We start from the raw sequence: 25,035 nt of genomic DNA on the forward strand, positions 1-25,035 counted from the left end.
TGCCCCATTTTTTCCATAGTTGGGGAAGGAACTCTGAAGCAAAACTCAAGGTTCCCTTTAGTTTCACAGAACAGACGGACAATTTGCAGTGTCTGTCTGTGTGGTGTGTGTGTGTGTGTGTGTGTGTGTTTAACCAGCCTTTCCTTATTGAAGTTCTACATCACCTCCTCTGTTTCTGTCCCCTCCCCCTTGCAGGGGAAACATTCCTGCCCTATTACACCGGGCGTTTGATTGACATCCTGGGCACCCAATATGACGCAAAAGCCTTTTCCACGGCCATCTTCCTCCTCTGCCTGATGTCATTTGGAAGGTGAGCTTATTCCAGGCCCCACCGGTACCTTTTGCTGCAGTTGCCCTGACATACATACCCAGGATTATGGTTCTGTGGTTGCCCGGCATCGTCTCCACAAAAGGCGGTACAAGGCCTGCCCACGTTGGGTGAAGTGGCCTTTGTGGAAAGACTGGGGCATTTTTTTCCCTTGCCAGCTCTACGGAAACTATTCACTGTTGCCTTCTTTGGGGATGTTTTTTTTTTTTTGACTTCCCAATGTAATCTCTGCTGCGGGGTTTCCTAGTGGCCTCCCATCCAGATAATACCAGCCAGCTATGATGCTGCTTAGCTTTTCTGAGGCCAGCCAAGCTCAACCAGATCCCTGTTGCAAATGTGGCTCTGATGTTGGTGTGGGAATTGCTATCTGTTTCCTCGCGCGCGTGCAAGGACAACGGGCCTTCTGGTAGTTGTTTGTAACACGAGGCGAGGGACAAGGTCGAAATGTTGCCACTTCTTACCCAGAATTGTAGCAAACTTAAACTTTACAGCTTTGTATTCTCATATGGTATTTTGTGTGATGTAATGAGTTTGTAACAACACACTAACAAAAAATTGCAAACGTTAACAAAGATTGCTTCTAATAAAAGAGGGTGTCAGAGCTTGCCCTGGGCTCTCATCCCGATTTGGCTTCAAGACGACTGCCTCAGTGTCTTCATTCATGAGAGACCACCATAACTGGTGACCCCGACGTGATCATCTGTGAGGTGGTACGTCTTTGGACCATCCATACTCATCGGCTGGCATAGCCTTGGTATGCCTCATCCCTGATTCGATCGCAGGCGATCGCCGTGGATCCCTCGTGAGTATGGGTGGAGGATTCTCTCGGGACCAGAAATTGCACATTGAGGAACTAAGAGAATCAACCAAACGAAATTTTTCCTTTTTAAAAGAGGGGCTCTCTTGAAAAACCCCTCAGTAAAGCCTCTTTAGACACTTCCGAAATGATGGCTGCAGCTATCACCAGAGGTAATAAACCATCTGGTAATTGTTACAATTGTGGGAAGCCTGGTCATTTTAAATCACAATGTCGAGCCCCGGCGGGGGGGCAGCAAAGCCCTCCGCCAGCAGAGATGCTCGACAGTAGAGGGGCCGGCAGCTAGCCCCTCTCCCAAGGCTGCCCATATACCATCCACTGTGTATGAATTATCAATGGCAGAAGATGTGTTCATATCCTTTCCCCATCTCTGTCAGCACACAGCTTCCTCCTTCTGCCTCCTTCTTCTCTGATAAAACTGCTCTTACAATCTCACCCTCATGCCCTTCTCAAAGGAATCTCTGTGGTTCCCGATCTGCTCTATCCTTCCTCAAAACTCTCAGCCTCTCTCTCTTTTTCTAACAAACTTTGTTAATTTTTAAAGACATGCAGAACATGGATACACAGAAACACAAAACATAAAAGCATAAAAAATCTCTTTTCTGAAAGTTGCTTAGTCCCAGGTCAAAACTCTTGGTACAGACACAGATTCAGATTCATGTTCATTTTGCATACCATTGGCATTTTGCATACCATTGGCATTTTGCATACCATTGGCATTTTGCATACCATTGGCATTTTGCATACCATTGGCATCTTATTGGCATTTTCAATTTTCTACATAGCTTCTCCTCTCTTTTGAATTTTCTCGGTTTTATTTTGTTTATCTCCTCTCAATTCGAATCATAGTTTGTTATTCTTTGTTCTATTTCCAGCTATCCATTTATCTTTCTTCTTTGAAGAAAAACTTCTCCTGTGCACTGAATGGAGTGTGATGCCTTTAACTCTTTCCCCTATATTTGTAATACTTAATATAGAACACATAATTTGCACTGGGATTCTATCTGGTGCATTCTGAAATTGTGCAGTATTGTTATTCATTAGTGTTGATGTTCATTTGTGTCTTGAACATTTGGTGCATTGCTTTTCAGTTAAACCACATCACATATTATTGATCATTATTTCATTGCAGTGTTTCCCCTTCTCCTACTTCAGATCTCTCATTTCACAAAAAGTTTCGCTGGGATAACATAGTCTAATCATTGATGTTGACAATCATTTATGTCTTGAACATTTTACCCCTTTCGGTTAGATATCATGCCTTTGTGGAAACACTTATGCTTTCCGGGATTGTTTTTCCCCCCCACATCCCATGTCTTAAATCATTGTTTCATTACAGTACTCCTTTTCTTGGCAAAGGTTTCACTAGATTATACTGAGTGTTTTGTCACATTTTGAATTGCATGTTGTTTCCAGTTTTCTATGGTTATTTCTGGATGCAGGTGTAGAAATGCGGTCTTGTGTGCCTTTCTGAAATCCCTTTTTCAGTGGAATTTGTCTATTATCTCTGGAGAACTTTTGCTTAAGGCCTCTCATCTCTTCCTTTCTCCCTTGCTTCTTCTTCTCCTTGTAAAATATTGGAAAAGAGTGCCTAGGACACCTTTCCCTTCTTGCTTTTCTTTTTTTAAATTTTGATATACAAGTTTCAGTCCATCCACACGTGGTGCCATTGTGTAGACATCCCTCGTACAATTACAACAATATTTAGGGGCTATTAATTGGACCCGTCCCTATTTTGGGATTACTACACACATGCTCAACCTCCTGTTTGATGTGTTAAAGGGAGGAACCACTCCAGGGGATAAAATTACCATTACAGATCATCAATTAAAAATCACCCAGGACATATAGCACATTATGCAGAAAAGGTGGGTCAACCGATGTCACAACAATGCTCCTATTTCCTTAATCTTGCTCAATACACCCCCTCCTTACCTACTGCTGTATTAACCCAAAAGTCTCAGCACACTAGCAACCTCCTTATCTTAGAATGGATACATCTTCCTCAACACTCCTAAAAAATCTCTTAGTCTGTTAAAACTGGTTGTTCAAAATGCAAATGAGGATTGAAGAGGATTCTGCAGCCTCTATCTGCCCGAGGGGGGCTTCCCTCTCGGACTATCTAAAGGCTTGCAGAATCGTGGGAACTGAGGACCATGATTGTTTGTTGCAAGTAGGTGGATGGGTCAAGCAGGGTTGAAGAAGGAAAGAGGAAATCAGGATTTGCAGTCATGATAGGAGCAGGGGAGGTCATAAAGGGCTCCCTCCCTTCCTTCATGGTCTGTGCAGAAATGTGAGTTGTTAGGATTGGAAACCTGAGGAAAAGAGAAAGATGAGTTGGGAAACTGAGAAGGGGTGAAGGTGGTTTCTGTGAATGCAAAGTATGTTTGAAAGTAAACAAGAAAGTAGCAAGGAAAAAAAGAAATGGGAGGGCGACCCCTGATGGGCTGGCCTTTCCAGAGAACACAGATTGATTTCATCGAAGTACTAACTCCATACACACAAAATGTTTTCAACTACTGCCTATCCTTCACTTCAGTCTCTGTCTCTAAAAATCTTCTCTCTCTTTTTGTTACATTGCAACACCTTGTTGCACAGCACCAGCACCCGCTCTTTGTAGCACACATTCGCAGCCACCAACCCTTCCCAGGAATTCTCCAGGAAGGCAATGATATGGCTGATGCGGCAGCCGCAGCTGCAACCGCAGACAGCGCCATCTCTTGCATGATTCTTTCACAACAAACACCCTGGGACAGTCATAGTTATTTTCATCAAAATAAAAAAGCCTTGGCCAGACAGTTTAAATTCAAATTTAAAAATATCACAGGGTTGCCAGGACTCCAGAATGCATTGAATGTTTGCTTGTTTACTCTTAACTTCCTCAATGAGTCCGGATCCCCCCCATGCACAGCAGCATCACGTCATTTCGCTTCCTCGCCTCATCTTGAACCCAGACCAACGGTATATTTTCATCAGCATCATGCCAGATCCTCAGTGGAAAGGTCCTGCTGAACTTATAACCTGGGGACGAGGGTACGCTGCTGTTTCCTACAACAACAACACCATCTGGGTCCCTGGACGACACATAAGGCCTTTTCTACCCAAACCAGCCTTGCCTACATCAACATCATGAAGCTGCCCACTGCATTCATCATTTGTTTTCTGGGTTTCCACATCGTTCCTGCCAATACAACAGCCACCCCATCCTCCTGCGATGCCTGCATCAAAACTACTCGCAGCGGAACAAAGACCCAGTCCACCCTGATCTATCATACTTTGAAGCCTGAGTGCAACTCCACGACAGTCTCCCCTTGTCTGCATAACAACACTCAATATGCACGATGCTACACCAAACAAGGTATCCAATGCTACGAACCAAAGGCTGTGGGGCCCATCATCGCCTCGCTGTATGTCTATGCCTACAAAGGAGGATCCAGCTCTGACTTTGCCTCAATGTTCTCAACCAGTCAAGCAAAAAATGGGTACATTACCCATAATGTCACTCGGGGGGTTACCAACACTTCTGTGTGTTTTGATGCTTGTTTTGCCATCAACAAAGGCCAAGGTCCTAACGACACTGCAGGAGTCACCTGCGGCTCACACAGCTGGCAAAGATCTTATCTACAGGAAAAGAAATATCTCTTCCAAAAGGTGTCCGGGACTAACGTGGGGGCCACCACTGTTACAACTACTGATACACCCCACCTATTGACTCTGCTCAAGTAAGAGGCCCTCAAAATATTAATATCACTGTTAAATCAAGCTCTACTTCATGTACCACTGACAAATGTAATCCTATTTGCTTGTACACTCACTTACCTGAAACAAGGGGGTACCATACCCCCACATATATATGCTCAATAGAATTATAAGGTTGCAAGCTGTATTAGAAATTATAACCAATGAAACTGCTCTTGCTTTGAAAACATTAGCTAAAGAAAGTGCATTGTCTAGAACATATATTATGCAAAATCGTTTGGCGTTAGATTATCTTCTTGCCAAAGAAGGAAGAGTGTGTGGAAAATTTAATCTTAGTAATTGTTGTATTGAAATAGATGATAGTGGAAAAGTTATTCAACAAATTACTGATAGAATGATCAAGATTGCACATGTACCTGTACAAACATGCAATGGTCTTGATTTTAGAGACATGTTTGGATCCTGGTTCCCAAAATTACCTGATTTGCAAGCTATTGTAGCGCTTATTGGTATGATTGCTGCGGGATGTATTATATGCCTTGTGTATTACCTATCTTTGTATGCACTATTTCTAACAATTTATCCCTCTTGGCTGAGAAAAAAGCCACTGCACAGGTAATGGCTCTCTGGAATCAACAAATAACTAACACATATGAACCACTACCATCCGAAGACGAAATGGGAGAGCCAACCTGTGATGACCCAGACGAGGACAAGATGTTTGTGATGGTCGAAGAAGTCACGAACGCCATGGATAACATCAGCATACACAGCACTCTTGCCTACGTGCCTAACAAAGGCTGCTGTTGGAACTAAAACACTCCCTGTCTTTTAAAAAAAGAAAAACAGAGGAGATGTGGGAATTGCTATCTGTTTCCTCGCGCGCGTGCAAGGACAACGGGCCTTCTGGTAGTTGTTTGTAACACGAGGCGAGGGACAAGGTCGAAATGTTGCCACTTCTTACCCAGAATTGTAGCAAACTTAAACTTTACAGCTTTGTATTCTCATATGGTATTTTGTGTGATGTAATGAGTTTGTAACAACACACTAACAAAAAATTGCAAACGTTAACAAAGATTGCTTCTAATAAAAGAGGGTGTCAGAGCTTGCCCTGGGCTCTCATCCTGATTTGGCTTCAAGACGACTGCCTCAGTGTCTTCATTCATGAGAGACCACCATAGTTGGCTTCACCGATTAGATTAGATTAACGCAGTTGGAAGGGGTCATCTAGTCCAACCCCCTGCCCAAGCAGGAGACCCTAGACCATTTCTGACAAATGGCAGTCCAATTTCTTCTTGAAAGCCTCCAGGGATGAAACTCCTACAACTTCCGAAGGCAACTTCTGTTCCATGGGTTGATTGTTCCTCCTTATTTCCACGTTGAATCTCTCCTTGTTCAGTTTCCATTCCTTTTCTGGCCTTTGGGTGCTTTTGAAAATAGATTGACCCCTTTCTCTCTGTGGTAGCCCCTCAAATATTGGAAGACTGCTATCCTGTCTCCCCTGGTCCTTCTCTTCACTAGACTAGCCAGGCCCAGTTCCTGCAACCGTTCTTCGTATGTTTTAGTCTCCAGTCCCCTAAATATCCTGGTTGTTCTTCTCTGCACTTTTTTATAATGTGGTTGTTCACATTTTATAATGTGGTTGTTCTTCTCAACATCTTTTTTATAATGTGGTGACCAAAACTGGATGCAGGACTCTAGATGTGGTCTTACTAAGGCTTTATAGAGTGGTATTAGTACCTCACTTGATCTCGATTGTATCCCTCTGTCAATGCAATTTAGGATTGCATTAGCTTTTTTGGCTGCTGCCGTAGTCCTTTTTTTTTTTGTTTATCCCAGAACCACTTACTCTAAGGGAAGGTGCTTTTTCCCTTCTGGCTTGCCAGAGAAAGGCCAGGTGAGGCTAAAAGAATTTGCACCCAGCTAATATTAAAATCCAAGAAAAGCCTGAAAAATCAGGTTGTTCTCTGGAGTCCTCCTGAAGGAAACAATAATAGCCCTTGGTTTCTTCTTAGCTGCTTGTCTTGCAATCTGCCAGAAGCACAACCAGTTACAACTTGTGAGCTGTCCCTGCCTTTCACTTGAATACAAATCTCAAAAAAAAAAAGGCTTTCTAAAAGAACATTTATTCTTGGCTTCTATCAGGGATTTTGTTGCTGAATTAAATTCAAAATGAAAAATGAAAACAGCTTCAAAATGGGGGAAGAGCATCAATTAGAAGTAGAGGTAGTCGTTGAGTTACGACGACAATAACTGAGCCCAAAATTCATGGGGCTAAGCAAGATAGTTATTGTGAAGTTTGCCTTCATTTTAACGTCCTTTCTTGCCACTGTTGTTAAGTGGATCACTGCAGTTGTTAATGTCAGCTTGTAAAACATTCCTATGCCTGTGTCATGCCCTTCTTGGAGTCTGATTCTGAGGGGGAGATTGAGCAGCTGACAGGGAGTGGGGGTGTGGCTCCGGTGGCTGTGGAAGAAACGGGAAGGGCATAGTCTGGCTGGGCATTCGGAGGAAAATCCAGGGCCATCCCTTCTTCATCCTAAGGCACGCAGGGAGGAATGGAGAAGGGAGCAACATGGCTTACGGGAGAGGAAAGGGCCCTGATCCCCTTCATGGGCTGCAGCTGGAAGACTGTTTAAAAGGGGAAACTACGCATAGCAAAGTTGCTGGAAGCAAAGCATGCATTATCTTTGTCAAGGCTTATCTGGATTTTGGCGTCCTCCCAACTGTGGGTACTGTGTTTGTTAGGTATAACATTGATACCCAACAAGGTTTGGGTGGATAAATATATAAACTAAGGTATCATAGTTTAAGTATTTGTAACTTTAAGCACCACACTGCATGTAATTAGCCAATTAAGGGTGCGGTTAGAAACTGCAATAAGAGGAAGCAGGAGAAAGCTTGCTGCTTACTGCTGCCTATTGCCTACTGCCTACTGTTTTACTGTTTACCGTTTGCTGTTTACTGCTGGATACAACTGTTTACTACTGTTTTACTGCGACTGTCTACTGTTTGATCATTCTACTGAATATCCAGCGTTATCCTCTGGAGAAAGGCATCGGAGGAGGAGAAGATATCTTTATCGGCTGATAAAGATATAGTAAGGACTATTATCTGGACTGAGTTAGTGAGTCTTACTGAATGGATATATTGTGAATGACATACGGACTGATTGACAATGCTTAAACTCTAACTGGATTAAAAAAACTATTTAAACTACAAACAGTGTTTGTGTTCAGTGTGTGTATACTCTAAAACCCTTCCTCTCTCATTTGGCTGCCTGGCTTGACTGCTGCTGCATACTCTGCTAGGGGTTTATCCCCAAAACACTAACATTGGTTATGGGCCCAGCTGCACAGTCTAACTAACCAGCATAAAGCAGTGAGAGTTGGTGTGAGTTGCACATTACTGTAAAAACAAATTGTTTTTATTAGTTTAAAATTAGTCATATATCTGAAGAGTAATGGCACAAGTAAATCTACCACATCTGTCCCTTATATCCAGACTGGATGGAACAAACTTTGTTTCATGGTCAATGAAATGTAGTTTACTTCTACGTAGAGAAGATTTGTGGGACATAATAACAAACCCACCAGATGTGAGTAGATGGGATCCTGATGATGAAGAGGATAACAAAAAGTTACAAGACTATAAACGGAAGAATGAGCAGGCTTTATGCATCATAGGACTGACTCTCTGTGACCAGCAGCTTGTCCATATTCGTGGAGAAGAAAATGCTGCAAACTGCTGGGAGAACCTCAGGAAGATATATGTTTGGGACAGTGTAGGAGCACATATAAATCTTACACGGAAGCTGTTTCGAACACATCTTCAAAGGAATGGAGACATGTTAGCTCATTTAAACTGTATGAAGAGCATTTTTCAAGAATTACAAGAAAAAGAGCTTATCTTTAATGAGCTGCAACAAGTATACATTATATTATCTTCATTAGATCAAAGCTATGATGACTATGTGACTTCGTTGGAAGTATTGCCTAAGGATAGCCTCTCATTAACCGAGATTACAGGCAGGCTACTAGAAGAAGCCAGAAGAAGGTGTGAACGTGACCAGCTGAGAGATGATAAATCTAAGAAAGAAGAGAAATTATCTGCAAAGCTTGATAAAAACCAGCTTAGTAAAGGAAAGCACCCGGAAGAAGAGAATTTATCTTCGACGGCATACACAATTAAAAAGTGTTTTAATTGTGGAGGAAGAGGACATTTGGCAAGTTTTTGCAAAAAGGAAAAAGCCAGAATGTAAAAAAGCCCAAGAAAGCCTTTGAACTAACCATGTTTAGCAACTGTGATGTGAAGAATGATTTATGGGTGGTGGACAGTGGTGCATCCCACTGCATCATGAGAGATAAGACAAAATTTGTAAAAATGTCTACAAGCTCTCAACATATATCACTTGCTAATGGCTGGAACCTGAAAGCGAAAGGAGAAGGTACTGCACATTGTCCGTACATAAATCAGGATATAAAAATGTTGTATGTACCGCAACTAAAGTTCAACTTGCTTTCTGTAAGGGTATTAACCAAACTAGGTTATGTAATTACATTTAAAAATAATAATTGCATAATTGAGAAGGATAAAAAAGGGTAACTGCAGCTTTAAATGGAACGTTATACGTCTTAGATGATAGTAAGAAAGGGGAGGCACAGACTGTATTTAACAATATAAAGCCTCATAATGAATGTATCCATTTATTGCATAGGCGTTTGGGGCATGTAAATTTTAAAATGCTAAAACGTACAGTAGAGTTATCTGATGGAATAAGGTTAAAACCTTGTGATAAATATTTGCGTTGTAATGTTTGCTGTGAAGATAAGAGCAAAGTATTTCCTGCAAATAGGTTAAATGGTTTCAAAACCAAAGAACCTTTAGAAGTGATATTTGCAGACATCATAGGTCCAAAGAAACCCAGTATGGGGGGGTGCTCGATATATACTGAGCATTATGGACCACTATTCTAGATATGGGTTTTGCTACTTAATGAAGAGCAAAACTGAAACATATAAACATTTTTTCAACTGGCTTAAATTTGCAGAAAGAAAGACTAAACGGCAACTGATAACCCTGGTGACAGATAATGGTATGGAATTTGTTAACAACAAATTCCAGAACAGACTAAAGGTAGCTGGAATAGAGCACAAAAAGTCTGCACCATACAGGCCAGAACACAACGCATTCATAGAGAGAAGAGGCCAAACACTACAGGCAATGGTTAGAACAATGTTAACTGATTCTGGATTACCTGATTCTTTGTGGAGGGAGGCTACAATGTGTGCTAATAACATATTGAACAACGTTGTTAACACAACGACAGGTGAAATACCATTCACCAAGTGGCACGGCAGGAAACCTGACCTAAGTTACCTGCACACATTTGGTGCACCAGCATGGGTGCATATCCCTAAACAACTCAGGCATAAAGGGCAACACAGAGCTAAACGATTTTTCTTCGTTGGTTACCAGGCAAACCATAGGGCATATAGATTTTGGGAGAAAGGCACATCTAAGGTGTTATGTAGTGCTAGTGCCCAATTTCTAGAGCACGTAGGATGGGAGAAGTTAGAACAGGATACCAATAAAGAAGTAATTATTGAATCATATAGAAATCCCATTAATTATCCCTGTAACTTTAAGAATAAAGTAAAGAGAGAAATACAGGAAGAAATAGAGCCCATAAAGGAAGAAATAGATCCAATAGCTGAGCAGGATGAGGAAGATGAACAGGTAGTAGTTCAAAAAGTCCTCCTGCAAGCCCTGTAATTCCCAGAAGAACTACACGAATATCTAGACCGCCTGATAGGTACCAGGCTAACACAGTGTGCCAGATTAATAGAGTTCCATGTACTGTAGATGAAATAAAAATGTATCCTACTAAGGATAAGGAAAGTTGGTATGCAGCAATGAATAAGGAACTGAACTCATTAAAGAATATGAAAGTATATGAGAATGCGAGATTACCTGTAGATATGAAGTCCATTGGCTGCAAATGGATATTTAAGGTAAAATCTGATAAAGATGGAAATATAATCCATAAGGCACGATTGGTAGCCCAAGGTTTTAGACAGAATGCCAATGACTATGATGAGGTGTTTGCACCTAGTCTTAAGGCAGCAACCTTGAGGGCAGCTTTAGTGTGGGCAGCTAGCAAAAATATATAATTAACCACCTAGATGTGGAAACCGCTTACTTGCACGCCCCATTAAGACACACTATATATATGAAAAAACCTGTTGGAATTAAAAAGTGAAATAATAGATAATAATGATTGTTGGTTGTTAAAAAAAAGCCTCTATGGTCTTAAACAATCAGGCTATGAATGGAACCAGTATATTGTAAAGGAACTAAACAATATAGGATTCAGAGCTGGGTTAGCCGATCCATGTCTATTTAAGAGGGAGACAAATGGGAAAATATCATTATTATTATTGTTCACTGATGATATTGCATTGATTACTGAAACTAATGATGAGGCCAATAAAATAATAGCATCATTAGAAAAGAAAATAAAGATAAAGCAATTAGGGGAGATAAAAAAATATCTCGGTTTAAATATACAGAAAACACAGAAGGGTTTTAAGATATCTCAGGAAGATAAGATATGCAAATTGCTAATAGATTATAAAATGGTGCTTTGTAAGCCGGCTAAGACTCCAATGAGTCAGGAGTTTAGCAACACTGATGCACAAAGCCCGGATTTGATAAGGTAATTTATCAATCATTAATTGGTAGTTTGTCTTATATTAGCAATTGGTCTAGACCAGACATATCGTACAGTGTGAATCAGTTAGCTCGTTTCAATTCTGCACCAAGTGAAAGACACTGGATTGCAGCTAAAAGAATATTAAGATATCTTAAAAAGACAATGAATTATTCATTGTATCTAGAGCCAAAAGGTGATCTAATTCTGAGTGCTTATGCTGATGCTAGTTTTGCATCAGAAAGAGACACAAGAAAGTCGACTTCAGGAACAGCCATAATGCTGGGTAAGACATTAATAGGTTGGAAGTCAATAAGACAACAGCATGTAAGTTTGTCAACTATGGAGGCAGAATTCTCCTGTTTATCGCTATTATGTACAGAATTGATTATGTATAAGCAAATGATGAATGATATAGGCATAACTGTGAATTATCCTATAATTATACATGAAGATAATCAGGCAGCAATTCAAATGGCCACAAATATTGCAGTCAAAACTAGGAGCAAGCATACAGATTTAAGGTACCTAAACGTTAGACAATCTGTGAGAAGTAAAATGATACAGCTGGAGTACTGCATGTCGGAGGACAATGTAGCTGATAATTTTACAAAAGCCCAAGGTGCCAGGAAGCACCAAGAGAGTTGTGAAAACTATGGGGTTAGATTGTAAAGGTATTATATATTTATATCACCCAAAAGGGGAGAATGTTAGGTATAACATTGATACCCAACAAGGTTTGGGTGGATAAATATATAAACTAAGGTATCATAGTTTAAGTATTTGTAACTTTAAGCACCACACTGCATGTAATTAGCCAATTAAGGGTGCGGTTAGAAACTGCAATAAGAGGAAGCAGGAGAAAGCTTGCTGCTTACTGCTGCCTATTGCCTACTGCCTACTGTTTTACTGTTTACCGTTTGCTGTTTACTGCTGGATACAACTGTTTACTACTGTTTTACTGCGACTGTCTACTGTTTGATCATTCTACTGAATATCCAGCGTTATCCTCTGGAGAAAGGCATCGGAGGAGAAGATATCTTTATCGGCTGATAAAGATATAGTAAGGACTATTATCTGGACTGAGTTAGTGAGTCTTACTGAATGGATATATTGTGAATGACATACGGACTGATTGACAATGCTTAAACTCTAACTGGATTAAAAAAACTATTTAAACTACAAACAGTGTTTGTGTTCAGTGTGTGTATACTCTAAAACCCTTCCTCTCTCATTTGGCTGCCTGGCTTGACTGCTGCTGCATACTCTGCTAGGGGTTTATCCCCAAAACACTAACAGTGTTATCTTTTGGAAGTCTGCAATTTATCATTCTGGCCTGTCGTGTTAATTACTTCAGTGTGGTTTGTGTTGGTTTTTTTATTTCTAATTAAGTTTACTTTGGGTTCGGACTGCATTTCTTCCCCTTGTAGACTATTTTTTGGAAGAGTTTAATCTCCAGCCAAGGATAACTGGACATTGGGGGCCAAGTTGTAGGCATTAAGGGGAATTTATCTACTACTTTGGTGACTTTGTTATTTTTGTGCCACGCCCCGCATCATCACAGCCTGTTTCCAAGTTGCCATGAGAAAGAGGGAGGGGGGAAAGATGGCAAATAAAATCAGAAGCCCATTCCAAGCTGATCTTACAAAGATTGTAACTTAGGCAACCGGGTATTCTGCCCACGAAAATCCTTTATTGGAGAATGTGAGTGATGACACCCAGCCCATGAATGTGTTTCTGTTGTGGTTCGCCAGCAGCGTGTGCGGATGGCTGAGGTCTCGGAGAGTGAGGACTCAGATGAGGGGCCTGCATGTGATGCAGGAATAGGGCCAGGACCATCAGGGAGTGGGACGCGGCCTTTGGAGATTGTGGAGGCTGGCAGCAGTGATGAAGAGGCCCCTGAGGAGCCCCTCTCTGAGAAGATAAAAGCCAGCTGAGAAACTGCAGCTCTTTGCAGAAGGCAAAGGAGTTTGATACTCGAGCCTGGTGGATGTTAGAATATCTGAGTTGAGACTCTTTGATTTATTGTTTAGGAACTTTATCTGTTGTTCTTGGCAGACTTGCAAAAACTTGGCAAGGCTCTTCCTTATCTGAGCTAATTAGTTGGAAGCAGCCTTTTATCTATGAAGAAACAGGATTCGTAAATGAAACCGTAAAAGGTTGTGCTGGTATCTTTGTCTTGTGTTTACTCTCGTGGAACCAGGTTTGGGTCAGAACCATTTCATGGGAGAGGCTGATACATCCAGGGGGGGTGGGGGAAGAAGACAGGGTCCTAGTGTCTCAGAGTCGGCTTCATACAGGTCATGCTGGCCTGTTGCTCCTACTAAGTCTTTTGAAGTTTTTTTGAAGTTTGGCTCGAGGCTTATGATTTAATTAGGGCGATCGCCTGAATCCTGACAGTTAAATTAGTAACACTGATGTTAAGTGAATCTGGATTCCCCATCAACTTTGCTGGTCAGAAGGTCGCAAAAGGGGATCCCATGACCGGAGACACTGCAACCGTCATAAATAGGAGTCAGTTGCCAAGCATCTGAATTTTGATCACGTGTCCCAATATTTCTGTTGGGTATCATACCAGGAAAATATAATAAAGGGACTATGTCTTTAATACTGCATGTGTTAACTAGAATTATATTTGCACAACATTGGAAGAGCGTGGAGATCCCTAGAGAAGAGAAAAATAAAAATAAAACCAGAATGTGCAGAAATGGATAGACTAATGCTCGGAATTAAAGAGAAGGAAGACACTGAATATTTTGAAATATGGGATTCGTTTGGCTAACTAATAGAAACAGAACTTTTAAGGATTCATTTTACTATGATGGCTTATTACTATATCTTTGCTATTAATATTAATTAGCAATAATTAATAAGTATTAATATTATGATGAGAAAGCACTGTTATATGATTACTACTAACGAATATTTATTTATTTATTTGATTTGCCAATTGTTTACAAGATAATAAGTATAAGCGTATACATAGTTGTGAATACATGAAATGGGTACATATAAGAAAAATAAAAGAATAAGAGAAACAATAGGACAGGGACGGTAGGCACGTTGGTGCGCTTATGCACGCCCCCTACAGACCTCTTAGGAAGGGGGTGAGGTCAATAGTAGACAGTCTAAGGTTAAAGTTTTTGGGGTTTGGGGAAGAGACTACAGAGTCGGGTAGAGTATTCCAGACGACCACTCTGTTGCTGAAGTCGTATTTCCTGCAATCAAGTTTGGTGCGGTTTACTTTGAGTTTGTATCTATTGTGTGCTCTTGTGTTGTTATGGTTGAAGCTGAAGTATTCATTGACAGGTAGGACATTGCAATGATGATGATGATGATGATTGCTCAAGCTAATTGTAACCAGACAACACACTGTTTATATAGGCATTGAAATAGTTGCTCTTTCTACCTATAGTAAAAATAATAAAAAATAAATAGGAGCCACTTCCGAAGCTTCTGTATTTTGGTCCTGTGACCACAGGGATGCTGCAACGGTTGTAACTGTGAGAAACTGTAAGTCCCTTTTTTCAGTGCCATTGTAACTTTGAACGGTCCCTAAATGAACTGCTGTAACTCGAGGACTGTCTGTAATTTAATTACAGTGGGATGGATCTGTTCGTGTAAAAATGCCTTTCCTTTAGCACCCGGGTCAAATCCAGTATGGGCTCATATGTGGAGCTGCGACTCAGTTTCCATTGGTGGAGCAGGAGCCAATCCCCCTTCCTGCTTCCCTTCTAGCTCCGCCTTTGCCAGCTGCCGTGGGGGGCTCTTCACGTTCATCATCTCCCGGATGGTCATCCGGACTCGCAACTTACTCTTCTCTTCTCTGGTGCGGCAAGACCTGGCCTTCTTCCAGGAGGTGAAAACAGGTGAGGCCCCAAACAGGCAGGTCCCAAAGATTCTCTCAGGTGAGGCTTGTCTTTGATGACTATGCAGATCATTCATTTAATATTTTGGGGGAAAAGATGGAAGTGCTTTTACCAGTGCCACTTTCTGTTCCTTCCCTATCTCTCCCTCTCATTCTCTCCCTCCCTCCCTTTCTCCCTCCCTCTCTCCCTATTCTCTCTCCCACTCCCTCTCATTCTCCCTCCCTCCCCCACTTTCCCTTCCCTTCTTTCCCTCCCTCCCTCTCCACCCTCTCTCTCCTCTCTCATTCTCTCTCTCACACATACAGACCCTTGGGATTTCCTGGTGGCCTCCCATCCATGTATCAGTCAGCTTTTTGAGCAGAACTAACGCCATAGCTGGGCTTTGCTTTGGGATGAGCGCTGCTCCTGAGGAGAACATGGTCACAACCGTGGGTTTTTGGGTTTTTTGGGTTCTTTGCCGGCCATGAGAAGTAGTATCCATCTTTTTTCCCTATCTTTTCAGTCCAGTCTGCAATTCTGAGTTCTCCTGGTACTTAGATGTTTGCCATCTAAGTTCTCACCAGCTTTTTCATGATGGCCAGAAATTGGCTGGAGAGAATCTTTACCGACCCAAGAGAAGAAAGTCCTCGGTTGATTTCAGAGAACGGAGCTCAGGTGTTCCTTGGATAGGAGGCTACCCCAAAATCCTAGGGGAAGTAGCTTGGACTTAGGTGGGAATGGTAACTCATTACAAAGAGCAATCAGAATAGAGCTGGAAGGGACCTGGGAGGTCTTCTAGTCCAACCCCCTACTCAAGCAGGAGACCCTATACCATTTCAGATAGGTGATTGTCAAGTCTTTTCTTAAAAACCTCCAGTGATGAAGCACCTACAAATTGTCCTTGCTGTAAGAATATAGCTACTCTTTGGCCCTCTCCTTCCTGGTGGGATTGTTCCCTAGAATCTCCCTTCCTGTGTGGCCAGTCTGGCATTTGTTGAACAATATATCTCTTTGCTCACAGGGGCGCTGGCCTCCCGCCTTTCCAAAGACACAACTATGATGAGCCGCTCGGTGCCGCTCAACACCAATGTCTTCCTGCGCACCCTGATCAAGACCCTTGGGCTCTACGGATTCATGGTCAGCCTGTCCTGGCGCCTGACGCTGCTGATGCTGATCGAGACCCCACTCATGATGGCCGTCCAGAAGGTCTATGATGTCCGTCATCAGGTAGGGATCATAGAGGCAGACGGTGGCCTAGAGGGAATGGCGGACACTTCTGGGTTTCTGAGACCAATTGCATGGGGAAAGGGCCACAGCTTGGGTGAGGGAGGGAATGGGCTGGCTGAGGGAAAGGAAAAACACGCCAGAGAGCAGAAGAAAAAGAGACTTCAAGGGAGCTGAGCAGCGCAGAACACGGTGGCATCTCCAGAGGGCCAGAAAAGGCAAGATGGCAGCCATGGGATCAAAACCCACTCCATTGTCGGTGTGGCTTGTACAACAGGATGAGTTGTTGGTTGTGTAGCCTGGTTTCACCTATTCCTGGGCTGAAAGAAAAGGGATTGTGTGTGTGCATCCCTATCCCTGTCCTCAGAGAAGAGAGTAGAAAAGGAGGATGAGGGCACTCCATGCTGTTAGCTACAAGGAGAGGCAGAGAAGTAGCTGGAAAAAAGGATGAAGAAGCCAGTTTGAAGGCAAAAATAAATAAAAATTAGGGAGAAAGCAGATGGGCATCCTACAACTTGTCCTCAAGTTATGATCACAATTGAGACCAGAATTGGTCACTGAGTGAAGCGGTTATGAAGCAAGATGTCTACACAATTGTTTTGCCCAATGGCTGCCATCTTGGAACTCCTGATTGCAATCTCCCAGGTCGTTATAAGATGGAGCAAAAGAGCTGCCTGCTGGTAGTTGAAATCTGTGCAAATATCTGTGAAGAACTGAAATCCTCTCGGCAGGCAGCCCTTTTGCTTTCAAACGTTCCAATATCCTCCTGAAGGATTTCAGCTCCCCTCTGTGCATGGAGGGGAAATTCCCAGTGAGCTGTGGGAAGGAAGTGCGGTATAATAGCGGGAGAGTACATCTCCCTCTTTAGCTTGTACTCTGGCATCCGGTTGGTCACATGCGAGACATAAATGAAATAAAATGGGATGGAGTGGCATGAAGAATTTTTGGGGTCTCCTCTTATGGCTTGGGTATGCCACCACCAGCAGGATGCCTGGTCCAAGGCAGTTTTTAGGAAGCTGACTTTGCCGCTTCCTTCATGATCCATCAAGGCTTTACTGAAGGCGATCCAGGACTCGGTGGCCCATTCAGAAGAGGTGGTACATGAGGTTATTTCATCCATGGAGACCGTACACAGCTTTGCCACTGAGGAGAAGGAGTCACAGCGCTACGAGTCATCCTTAGAGGACACCTGTCGGCTGAAGAACCAAAGAGACTTGGAAAGGATTGTTTACCTACTTGTTGTCCGGGTAAGTCCACTAGGATTTGGGTCTCCAACCTTGGCAATTGCGTTCTCTTCGCTGATGATGTAAAGCTGTTCAATACCACAGACAATACTACTACCCTTCGAAAAGATCTAGACTATGTATCTGAATGGTCTAACATATGGCAACTCCAAATCTCAACAAATAAATGCTCTGTCTTACATATTGGTAAAAAAAATCAGAAAATAAAATACAAGCTGAATAGTCAAGATCTTGTTGATGACCCAAGCTCTGTAAAGGACCTGGGAATACTCACCTCTAATGATCTAAGTGCTAGAGCTCACTGCAACTACATAGCCAAAAAGGCATTAAGAGTTGTTAACCTAATCCTACGTTGCTTTTTCTCTGGTAATATCTCACTACTAACCAGAGCATACAAAACATTTGCTAGACCAATACTCGAATACAGTTCATCAGTCTGGAATCCTTATCACGTATGTGATATTAACACAATTGAGAAAGTCCAGAAGTATTTCACAAGAAGAGTTCTCCACTCTTCTACCCGTTATAGAATACCTTACGCCACCAGACTCGAAATTCTAAAACTAGAAAACCTCGAATTACGCCTGTCTTCGGTCCGACTTAAGCATGGTATATAAAATCATACATTACAATGTCCTACCTGTCAATGAATACTTCAGCTTTAACCATAACAACACAAGAGCACACAACAGATACAAACTCAAAGTAAACCGCACCAAACTTGATTGCAGGAAATACGACTTCAGCAATAGAGTGGTCAATGTCTGGAATACTCTACCCGACTCTGTAGTCTCTTCCCCAAACCCCAAAAACTTTAACCTTAGACTGTCTACTATTGACCTCACCCCTTTCCTAAGAGGTCTGTAGGGGCGTGCATAAGCGCACCAACGTGCCTACCGTCCCTGTCCTATTGTTTCTCTTATTCTTTTATTTTTCTTATATGTACCCATTTCATATATTCACAACTATGTATACACTTGTACTTATTATCTTGTAAACAATTGACAAATCAAATAAATAAATAAATAAATAAACTTTAAGGCTTGTGGACTTTAACTCCCAGAATTTCTAAGCTAGCCATCCTGGCTGAGGAATTCTGGGAGTTGCAGTCCACAAGTCTTAAAGTTGCCAAGGTTGGAGACTCCTGAATAAAGTCCTCTACGTGAGAGATTCCCAACTTGTGGGGGTTCCTGTGAGAGGTGTCGAAATAAAAACAAAATAGTTTCAAAATATGGCCCGTGCTTTTAGGAGATTGCCAAGTCTTTCTTACTTTGCTTGAAAAGTTTTAAAAATTTATGTCTTTGTCCCCAGTCTTGCAAGATTTTATGTACTCTGTATCATAGCAATCCTTAGCATTGACTTGCCGATCAAGAATGTTTTTCAATTAAAATCCTCTTAACTGCCAAAGGTCAAACAGCAAGTGGATATGCAATCCAGTGAAATCCCAGTTTAAGATGACTATCTCGGATTTTTTTCTGTTGGAAGAAATATCCTTCTGGGTTCAGTTCCAAGTGGGGGAAGAAAGACACTGGAAACATGGTGACTACTTGGAAAGATGGTTTAATGGTGGACAGGTTCACATGCCTTGGGTGAAGAATGAAGGAAGGCAAGAAGGAGGGCTGATATGCCGAGAGTGCCTGGTTTTATACCCTCTGTTGGGATTTGAATTTGAGCTTGTATTCTGATTGGCTGTCAGACTCCCATGGGGCCATGCAGGGGCAACTTTATAGGCTGTCCTGAGTCCCAGGCTTGGTTGAGCCTTGCTGGATGATGATGTAATGAAAGGACTTTGGGCAATTCCTATTATAACTCTCCCTGGAGTAGATCTTTGTTATGTAAAATATTATGGCCCAGGCCTTATGGCCCACCCATTAATAAAGGTGGGGTGAGTTTCTGCTTCTGAGGTGAGTTTCTGCTTCTAAGTTTCTACTCTTTTTAGGGGAAATATTCTGCCTTTTTAGCATATCCTAAAATATTTCATTTTCCTAGGAGAGGTGGGTTTTAACTTCCAACATTTCTTTGAATCATCAATACCCGCATTGATTATGTGTCATCAAATGGTCTTTTAAATCCTAATTGCCACACAGATTTTCTTCAGAATGATTTATCGTGTTCTGACAAGTGTCTCAGTGCTGCACTCATCATCTCTGTAACTGAATCCGTCCACCTTGCTATTGGTTGTCCTGTTCTTCTCTTTCCTTCCACGTTTCCCAGCATTGGAGCCTGTCCCAGAAAGCTGGGTCTTTCCATAAGGTGTCTGAAGTAGGATAATTTGGGCCTAGTCATTCATGTGTTTGGATATTGAATTTAGTAGCTGGAACAGTAAAGTAGACTTCCGGTGGAAAGATGGCATCTTGCTTTTAGCATTCCTTTCTAGGTCTGCTACAGATTCTCCACAGTTTTATACTTAGAGTGTTTTCTAAGTCAGAAGAAATTTCCCTGGGAAAGTGGAAGCTGTGGAAATCAACCCTGTGGTTCCCCCGATGGCTGGAGGCTCTCAGCTGCTTGAAGAACAGTAAAGTATACAATAGGCCAGAACACACAGTTAGATTAGTTAGACAGAGCGCTGACTCATGCATGAGGCAATCTACACTATGATTGGTTGCTGTAAGTATAAAGAGGGGAGTTTCCCTTTTTCCCCGCCTTTTTCTTCTGCCTGTTCTGTGTACTGTTTTAGATTTACCTCATGATATTCCTGTGTCCCTGACTATCTTATGTTCTTCCTTTTTGGGAACACAGCAATATCATGAGGTAAATCTAAAACAATATACAGAAAACACAGAAGAAAAAAAGGCGGAGAAAAAGAGGAATTTCCCCTTTATCCTTAACAGCAACCAATCATAGTGTAGATTTGAACATATATTTATATTTATAGAAAAGACTACAAGGTTGTGTCAGCGTCTCCGACTTCATCTGGACAAACTGCAGCGCAATTCCTTGACACATGCCTTGAGTGAGAAGTCAAGGTTTAATTTGTTGAATGACTCATTGGCTTGTTTTCTTGGCTGTCGGGAGTCTTCTCTGACAACACATTTTAAAAGCATCAATACTCTTCCTATCCTGCTTCTTTAAAGTCCAATTTTCACTTCCATAGAAAAATCACATGGGGGAAAATACCATGGCTTGCCCAATTCTGACCTTTGTAGGTATGGACACATCATGGTATTTGAATATCTTTTCTGTTCATTATCAAGTGCTAGTCTGGAGTGTAGACAGGTAGTCTTCGACTTAGAACAGTTCATTTAGTGACCATTCAAAGTTACAATGGCACTGAAAAAAGTATGATCGTTTTTCACACTTATGACCGTTGCCATATCCCCATGGTCATGTGATCAATGTTCAGATGCTCGTATTGATGATGGTGGCAGGGATCACTTGAGCATCTTTTATGATTTTCTTACAAGCAAAGTCAACAGGGAAGCTTCCCCATTCACAACTGGATCATTAATTGCAGTGATTCACTTAGTATCTGTGGAACAAAAGGTAATAAAATGGGGTAAAATTCACTAAAGTGTTTCACTTAACAACTACAATTTTGGGGTCGATTGTAGTCATAAGTTGAGAACTACCTGTATTTTATTTTTTAATTTGCCATTCATTCCTTTAATATTGCTGGATGATCCCAAAAGGCAGAAGCTGTCTACCTCTTCAATATCTTCATTGTCCTATTTTTCCACCTGTTGCCATTAGTTTGGTCTTCTTTATATTTAATTTTAGTGCCAAGTTTTCCATTATGCTCTTTCACTTTTATTACTAGGTCTTGCAGATCCCTTGCCTTTTTGGTTATTAGATTATATCCTTAGCATGGCACAGGTTATTGATGTTTCTTCCTCCAATTTTACCAAATTGACCCAGACTCAATAGACACATAGAAATGGACACTTGACAATAGTTTTTTTTTTTTTTTGTATCTCCCTTCAGTATTTAGGGGCAGGGAGACTTTTATTTTACAAAGGAATAGCTTATATATAAAAAAGGTATTGTGAATTATAAATGTCTTCAACTCATGCAATCAGTTCAGTTAGTGCAGAAATGAACCTTAACCAGAGATCTGTTTTCTATTTTAAATATCTATCTATCTATCTATCTATCTATCTATCTATCTATCTATCTATCTATCTATCTATCATCTATCTATCTATCTATCTATAGAAGTGAAATACCACTCGCACATCATCACAAAATCCCCAGAACCATCAAGCCTACAAACTTGAAATTTGGCACATATGTTCCTCTTGGCTTTTAGGTGCTCACTAGGAAAGGATTTTTCAAAATGACCATCAGAGCATTAGTATTTGCTATATTATTATTAACACACTCTGATGCTAAGGAGTTCTACTCCCCCTCCCCACCTGAAAAGAAATCTGTTCCAACTGCCAGTTGCCAAATATAAGGGAAACACAAGCAGAGGAGAAGAGTTTCACTTTCAGTTTTAGTTTTGCAGCAGGAAGCAGCTTTGGTACAGAACAGTTGAGCTAAGCCATGCCCAGGCTCCTTGCTGTCTCCTTGCTTGTACAACAAATACTGTTTCAGTTTCCAAACAGCCCTCAACTCTCTCATACACTGACAGGACACTAGCCAGAGGAATATTCCGATGGATGCTGGTAGGCAGAGGCACAATTTTTCCCCTTATTTTCCTCCCCCCAAACTAAGGTGCATCTTATACTCTGGAGAATCACATAGTTTTGTAGCGAAGCATGGGTACCCTGCTAGTTTTTAATAAACTATCTACACTACACTGAGATCTACACTGTTGTGATCTCCTGTCTGGGCTACTACAAGGTGTAGTTGCTTGCCCTCCCTTGTGCAAATGGAGCTTCATGCACTTGTGCTTGCCCATTTCTCCTGTGGCCCAGTTTCAAACAGACCACAGCCTGGTAGTGGGCCGCAGCCCAAGAGTTGGGGACCCCTACCTAGGGTATGCCAGTTGGTAAGGCCCAGAAGTTATGCCTTTTCTGATGTATTGCCCAGCTTACGGAACATTCACCTTTTGTAGAGAGGGAGAGAAAAAAATGTGTAATGCCCCTGTCAGAGTCTGTATCTGAGGAGGAAGCCGAACAGCTGAAAAGGAGTGGGAGTGTGGCTCCGTTGGCTGTGGAGGAGGCTGGGGAAGGGCAGAATCCGGCTGGGCAAAACAGGGGAGACATAGAACAAGGGAGAGGGAGTTCAGAGGAAGATCCAGGCCCACCTCCTCTTCATCTTAGGGCACGCAGGGAGGAACGGAGAAGAGAGCAATGTGGGTTGCATGGCTTACGGTGGAGGAAAGGGCCCTGATTCCCTTCATTAGCCACAGCTGGGAAGACAGTTGATAACAAAGGCAGGTTACGTGCGGTAGACAGTTGGGAGCAAGCGTGACTTTATCCTGTGTTGTCGTGGCTTATCTGTTCCTGGCGTCTTCCCAACTGTGTGAGTTTTGCCATGTCTTCAAGTCTGAAATTCTTGCTCCTGCCCTGCCAAACTAATTACTTCAGTTTGGCTTGTTTGGACTTTAAGTTACAGTTTGTGTTGACCATGTTTTGGACTTAATTTTCTGCAGTCAAAGGCTGTTCCTAGGAGTTTTTCTCCAGCCAGCTGGACATTGGGGGCAAAGTTGGAGCTAATAAAGGGACTCATAAGAGTGTTGCCTTTGTAGTTATCTGACTGTGTTGCCTTTGTGCCACGCCCCGGGTCCTCCCAAAATTTTTCCTATCGAAACAAAAGGGGCTCTGCATTGACTCACATAGCCCACTCGGCCCACCCAGAAGAAGTAGAAGACATCATGGCATGAGACAGAGGTAAGGTACTCAGCCACTGCCTTCCGTTTTTCTCCCACTCCAGGTTCTCCAGTTGATCATGAAGCTGATCCTGCTCTACTGTGGTTACCAGCAGATCCACACCGGCCTCATGACCGGAGGAAACCTGGTCTCTTTCATCCTCTACCAGACAAATGTGGGGTGGTATGTACAGGTCGGTGAACACTTAGATTTGAACATGTTTTTTTTTCTCTAGCACTTCAGGTTGGGGCTCTCTGAACTTGCTTACCTTCTCGTAGACATTTCATTACCCAAATTAGGTGACAGCACTGGTGATGCTGCCTAGTTTGGCTAATGAACCGCCTGCAAGAAAACAAGCAAGCTCAGGGGGCCCCAAGGACCCCTCATGTCAACCCGGCTGCCTTCCTCCCGTTGCAGATGCTCTCGTGTCTTAACGTTGCTCCTCCTTCCTTTCCCCCCCGCAGACCCTGATTTACACTTACGGGGATGCCCTGAGCAATGTGGGCGCTGCAGAGAAAGTCTTTGAATACCTTGACCGGGAGCCGTCTGTCCGCACAGAAGGGACGCTGTCTAAAGAATCCCTCCACGGACGTGTCTCCTTCCAAAATGTTTCCTTCTGCTATCCCTCCCGCCCCGAGATCCAGGTCCTGAAGGTACTTTACGGGAAGTTGGAAGTCTTTGCATGACACTAGCAGTTGCACTAGCACTTAGACTTATGTGATGACCCGTAGTGTCTCAAAAATAACACAAAAACTAAAACATGAATTAAGGTCTTGTAATGCCTTCAACTTAGCTTCGCTGTTTTATTAGTCACAGTTTAAATTCAAAAAGTAGATAATGAAGCAAAAGGAAACCAAAAACAAACCGCATTGATGAGAGTCCCAAGGCAAACCAAGATAATTAATCACACATTCCAGGAAGATAACCGGGGAGAGTCCATGGGAAGAACGCCAACAAAGATAAATCTCATCTAAGGAAAGCACTAATTTGAATCCAGCTTCTGTGAACACGCAGTTGCAAACTCTTATACAGCGCACACAGCTGCCAACCCATGAGGAGGATCATGGCCCTCTCCTCCCGAGTAGACCACACATTTCCCTGATCCTCTCCTCCCTGCGTGCCCTAGGATGGATAGGGAATGGGCCTGGATCCTCCTCTGATTGCTCAGCCGGCCCCTGCCCTTCCCCAGCCTCCTCCACCACCTCTGGACCCACACTTCCACTCCCTGTTGGCTGTACCTCCTCTTCCTCAGAGTCAGTCTCCACCGGGGCATGACAACTTATATACCACTTCACAGTGCTTTGCAGCTCTCTCTAAACCGGGGTGTCCAACTCAAGGCCCACGGGCTGGATCCAGCCCGCAGGGTGCTTAAATCAGGTCCACAGGGCTGGCCTGGAAATATCAAAGGAC

The 25,035-nt window shown here is 42.4% G+C and overlaps 4 protein-coding genes across 6 annotated transcripts in view; 2 read left to right on the top strand and 2 right to left on the bottom strand.

Moving 5' to 3' along the window:
* Positions 1 to 24,311, top strand: part of LOC113429724 (antigen peptide transporter 2-like) — a 28,240-nt gene extending 3,929 nt beyond the window's left edge. The window contains exons 3-8 of the mRNA XM_087952853.1: positions 196 to 310; positions 15,295 to 15,425; positions 16,426 to 16,631; positions 17,678 to 17,875; positions 23,690 to 23,818; positions 24,090 to 24,311. Coding sequence (XP_087808979.1) covers positions 196 to 310; positions 15,295 to 15,425; positions 16,426 to 16,631; positions 17,678 to 17,875; positions 23,690 to 23,818; positions 24,090 to 24,311 — 1,001 coding nt within the window. The remainder of the gene's footprint in view (positions 1 to 195; positions 311 to 15,294; positions 15,426 to 16,425; positions 16,632 to 17,677; positions 17,876 to 23,689; positions 23,819 to 24,089) is intronic.
* Positions 1 to 25,035, bottom strand: part of LOC113426549 (major histocompatibility complex class I-related protein 1-like) — a 405,199-nt gene that overhangs the window by 134,354 nt on the left and 245,810 nt on the right. The window lies entirely within an intron of this gene.
* The window catches only part of LOC113429845 (antigen peptide transporter 2-like), a 127,831-nt gene that overhangs the window by 48,447 nt on the left and 54,349 nt on the right, over positions 1 to 25,035 (bottom strand). The gene's annotated exons all lie outside the window — the stretch shown is intronic.
* LOC113428434 (class I histocompatibility antigen, F10 alpha chain-like) overlaps positions 1 to 25,035 on the top strand; it is an 86,877-nt gene that overhangs the window by 30,159 nt on the left and 31,683 nt on the right. The gene's annotated exons all lie outside the window — the stretch shown is intronic.

Source organism: Notechis scutatus, chromosome 2 (genome assembly GCF_049901735.1).
Source record: "Notechis scutatus isolate UNSWTSFEM ecotype Mainland chromosome 2, rNotScu1.2, whole genome shotgun sequence".
Taxonomy (NCBI): domain Eukaryota; kingdom Metazoa; phylum Chordata; class Lepidosauria; order Squamata; family Elapidae; genus Notechis; species Notechis scutatus.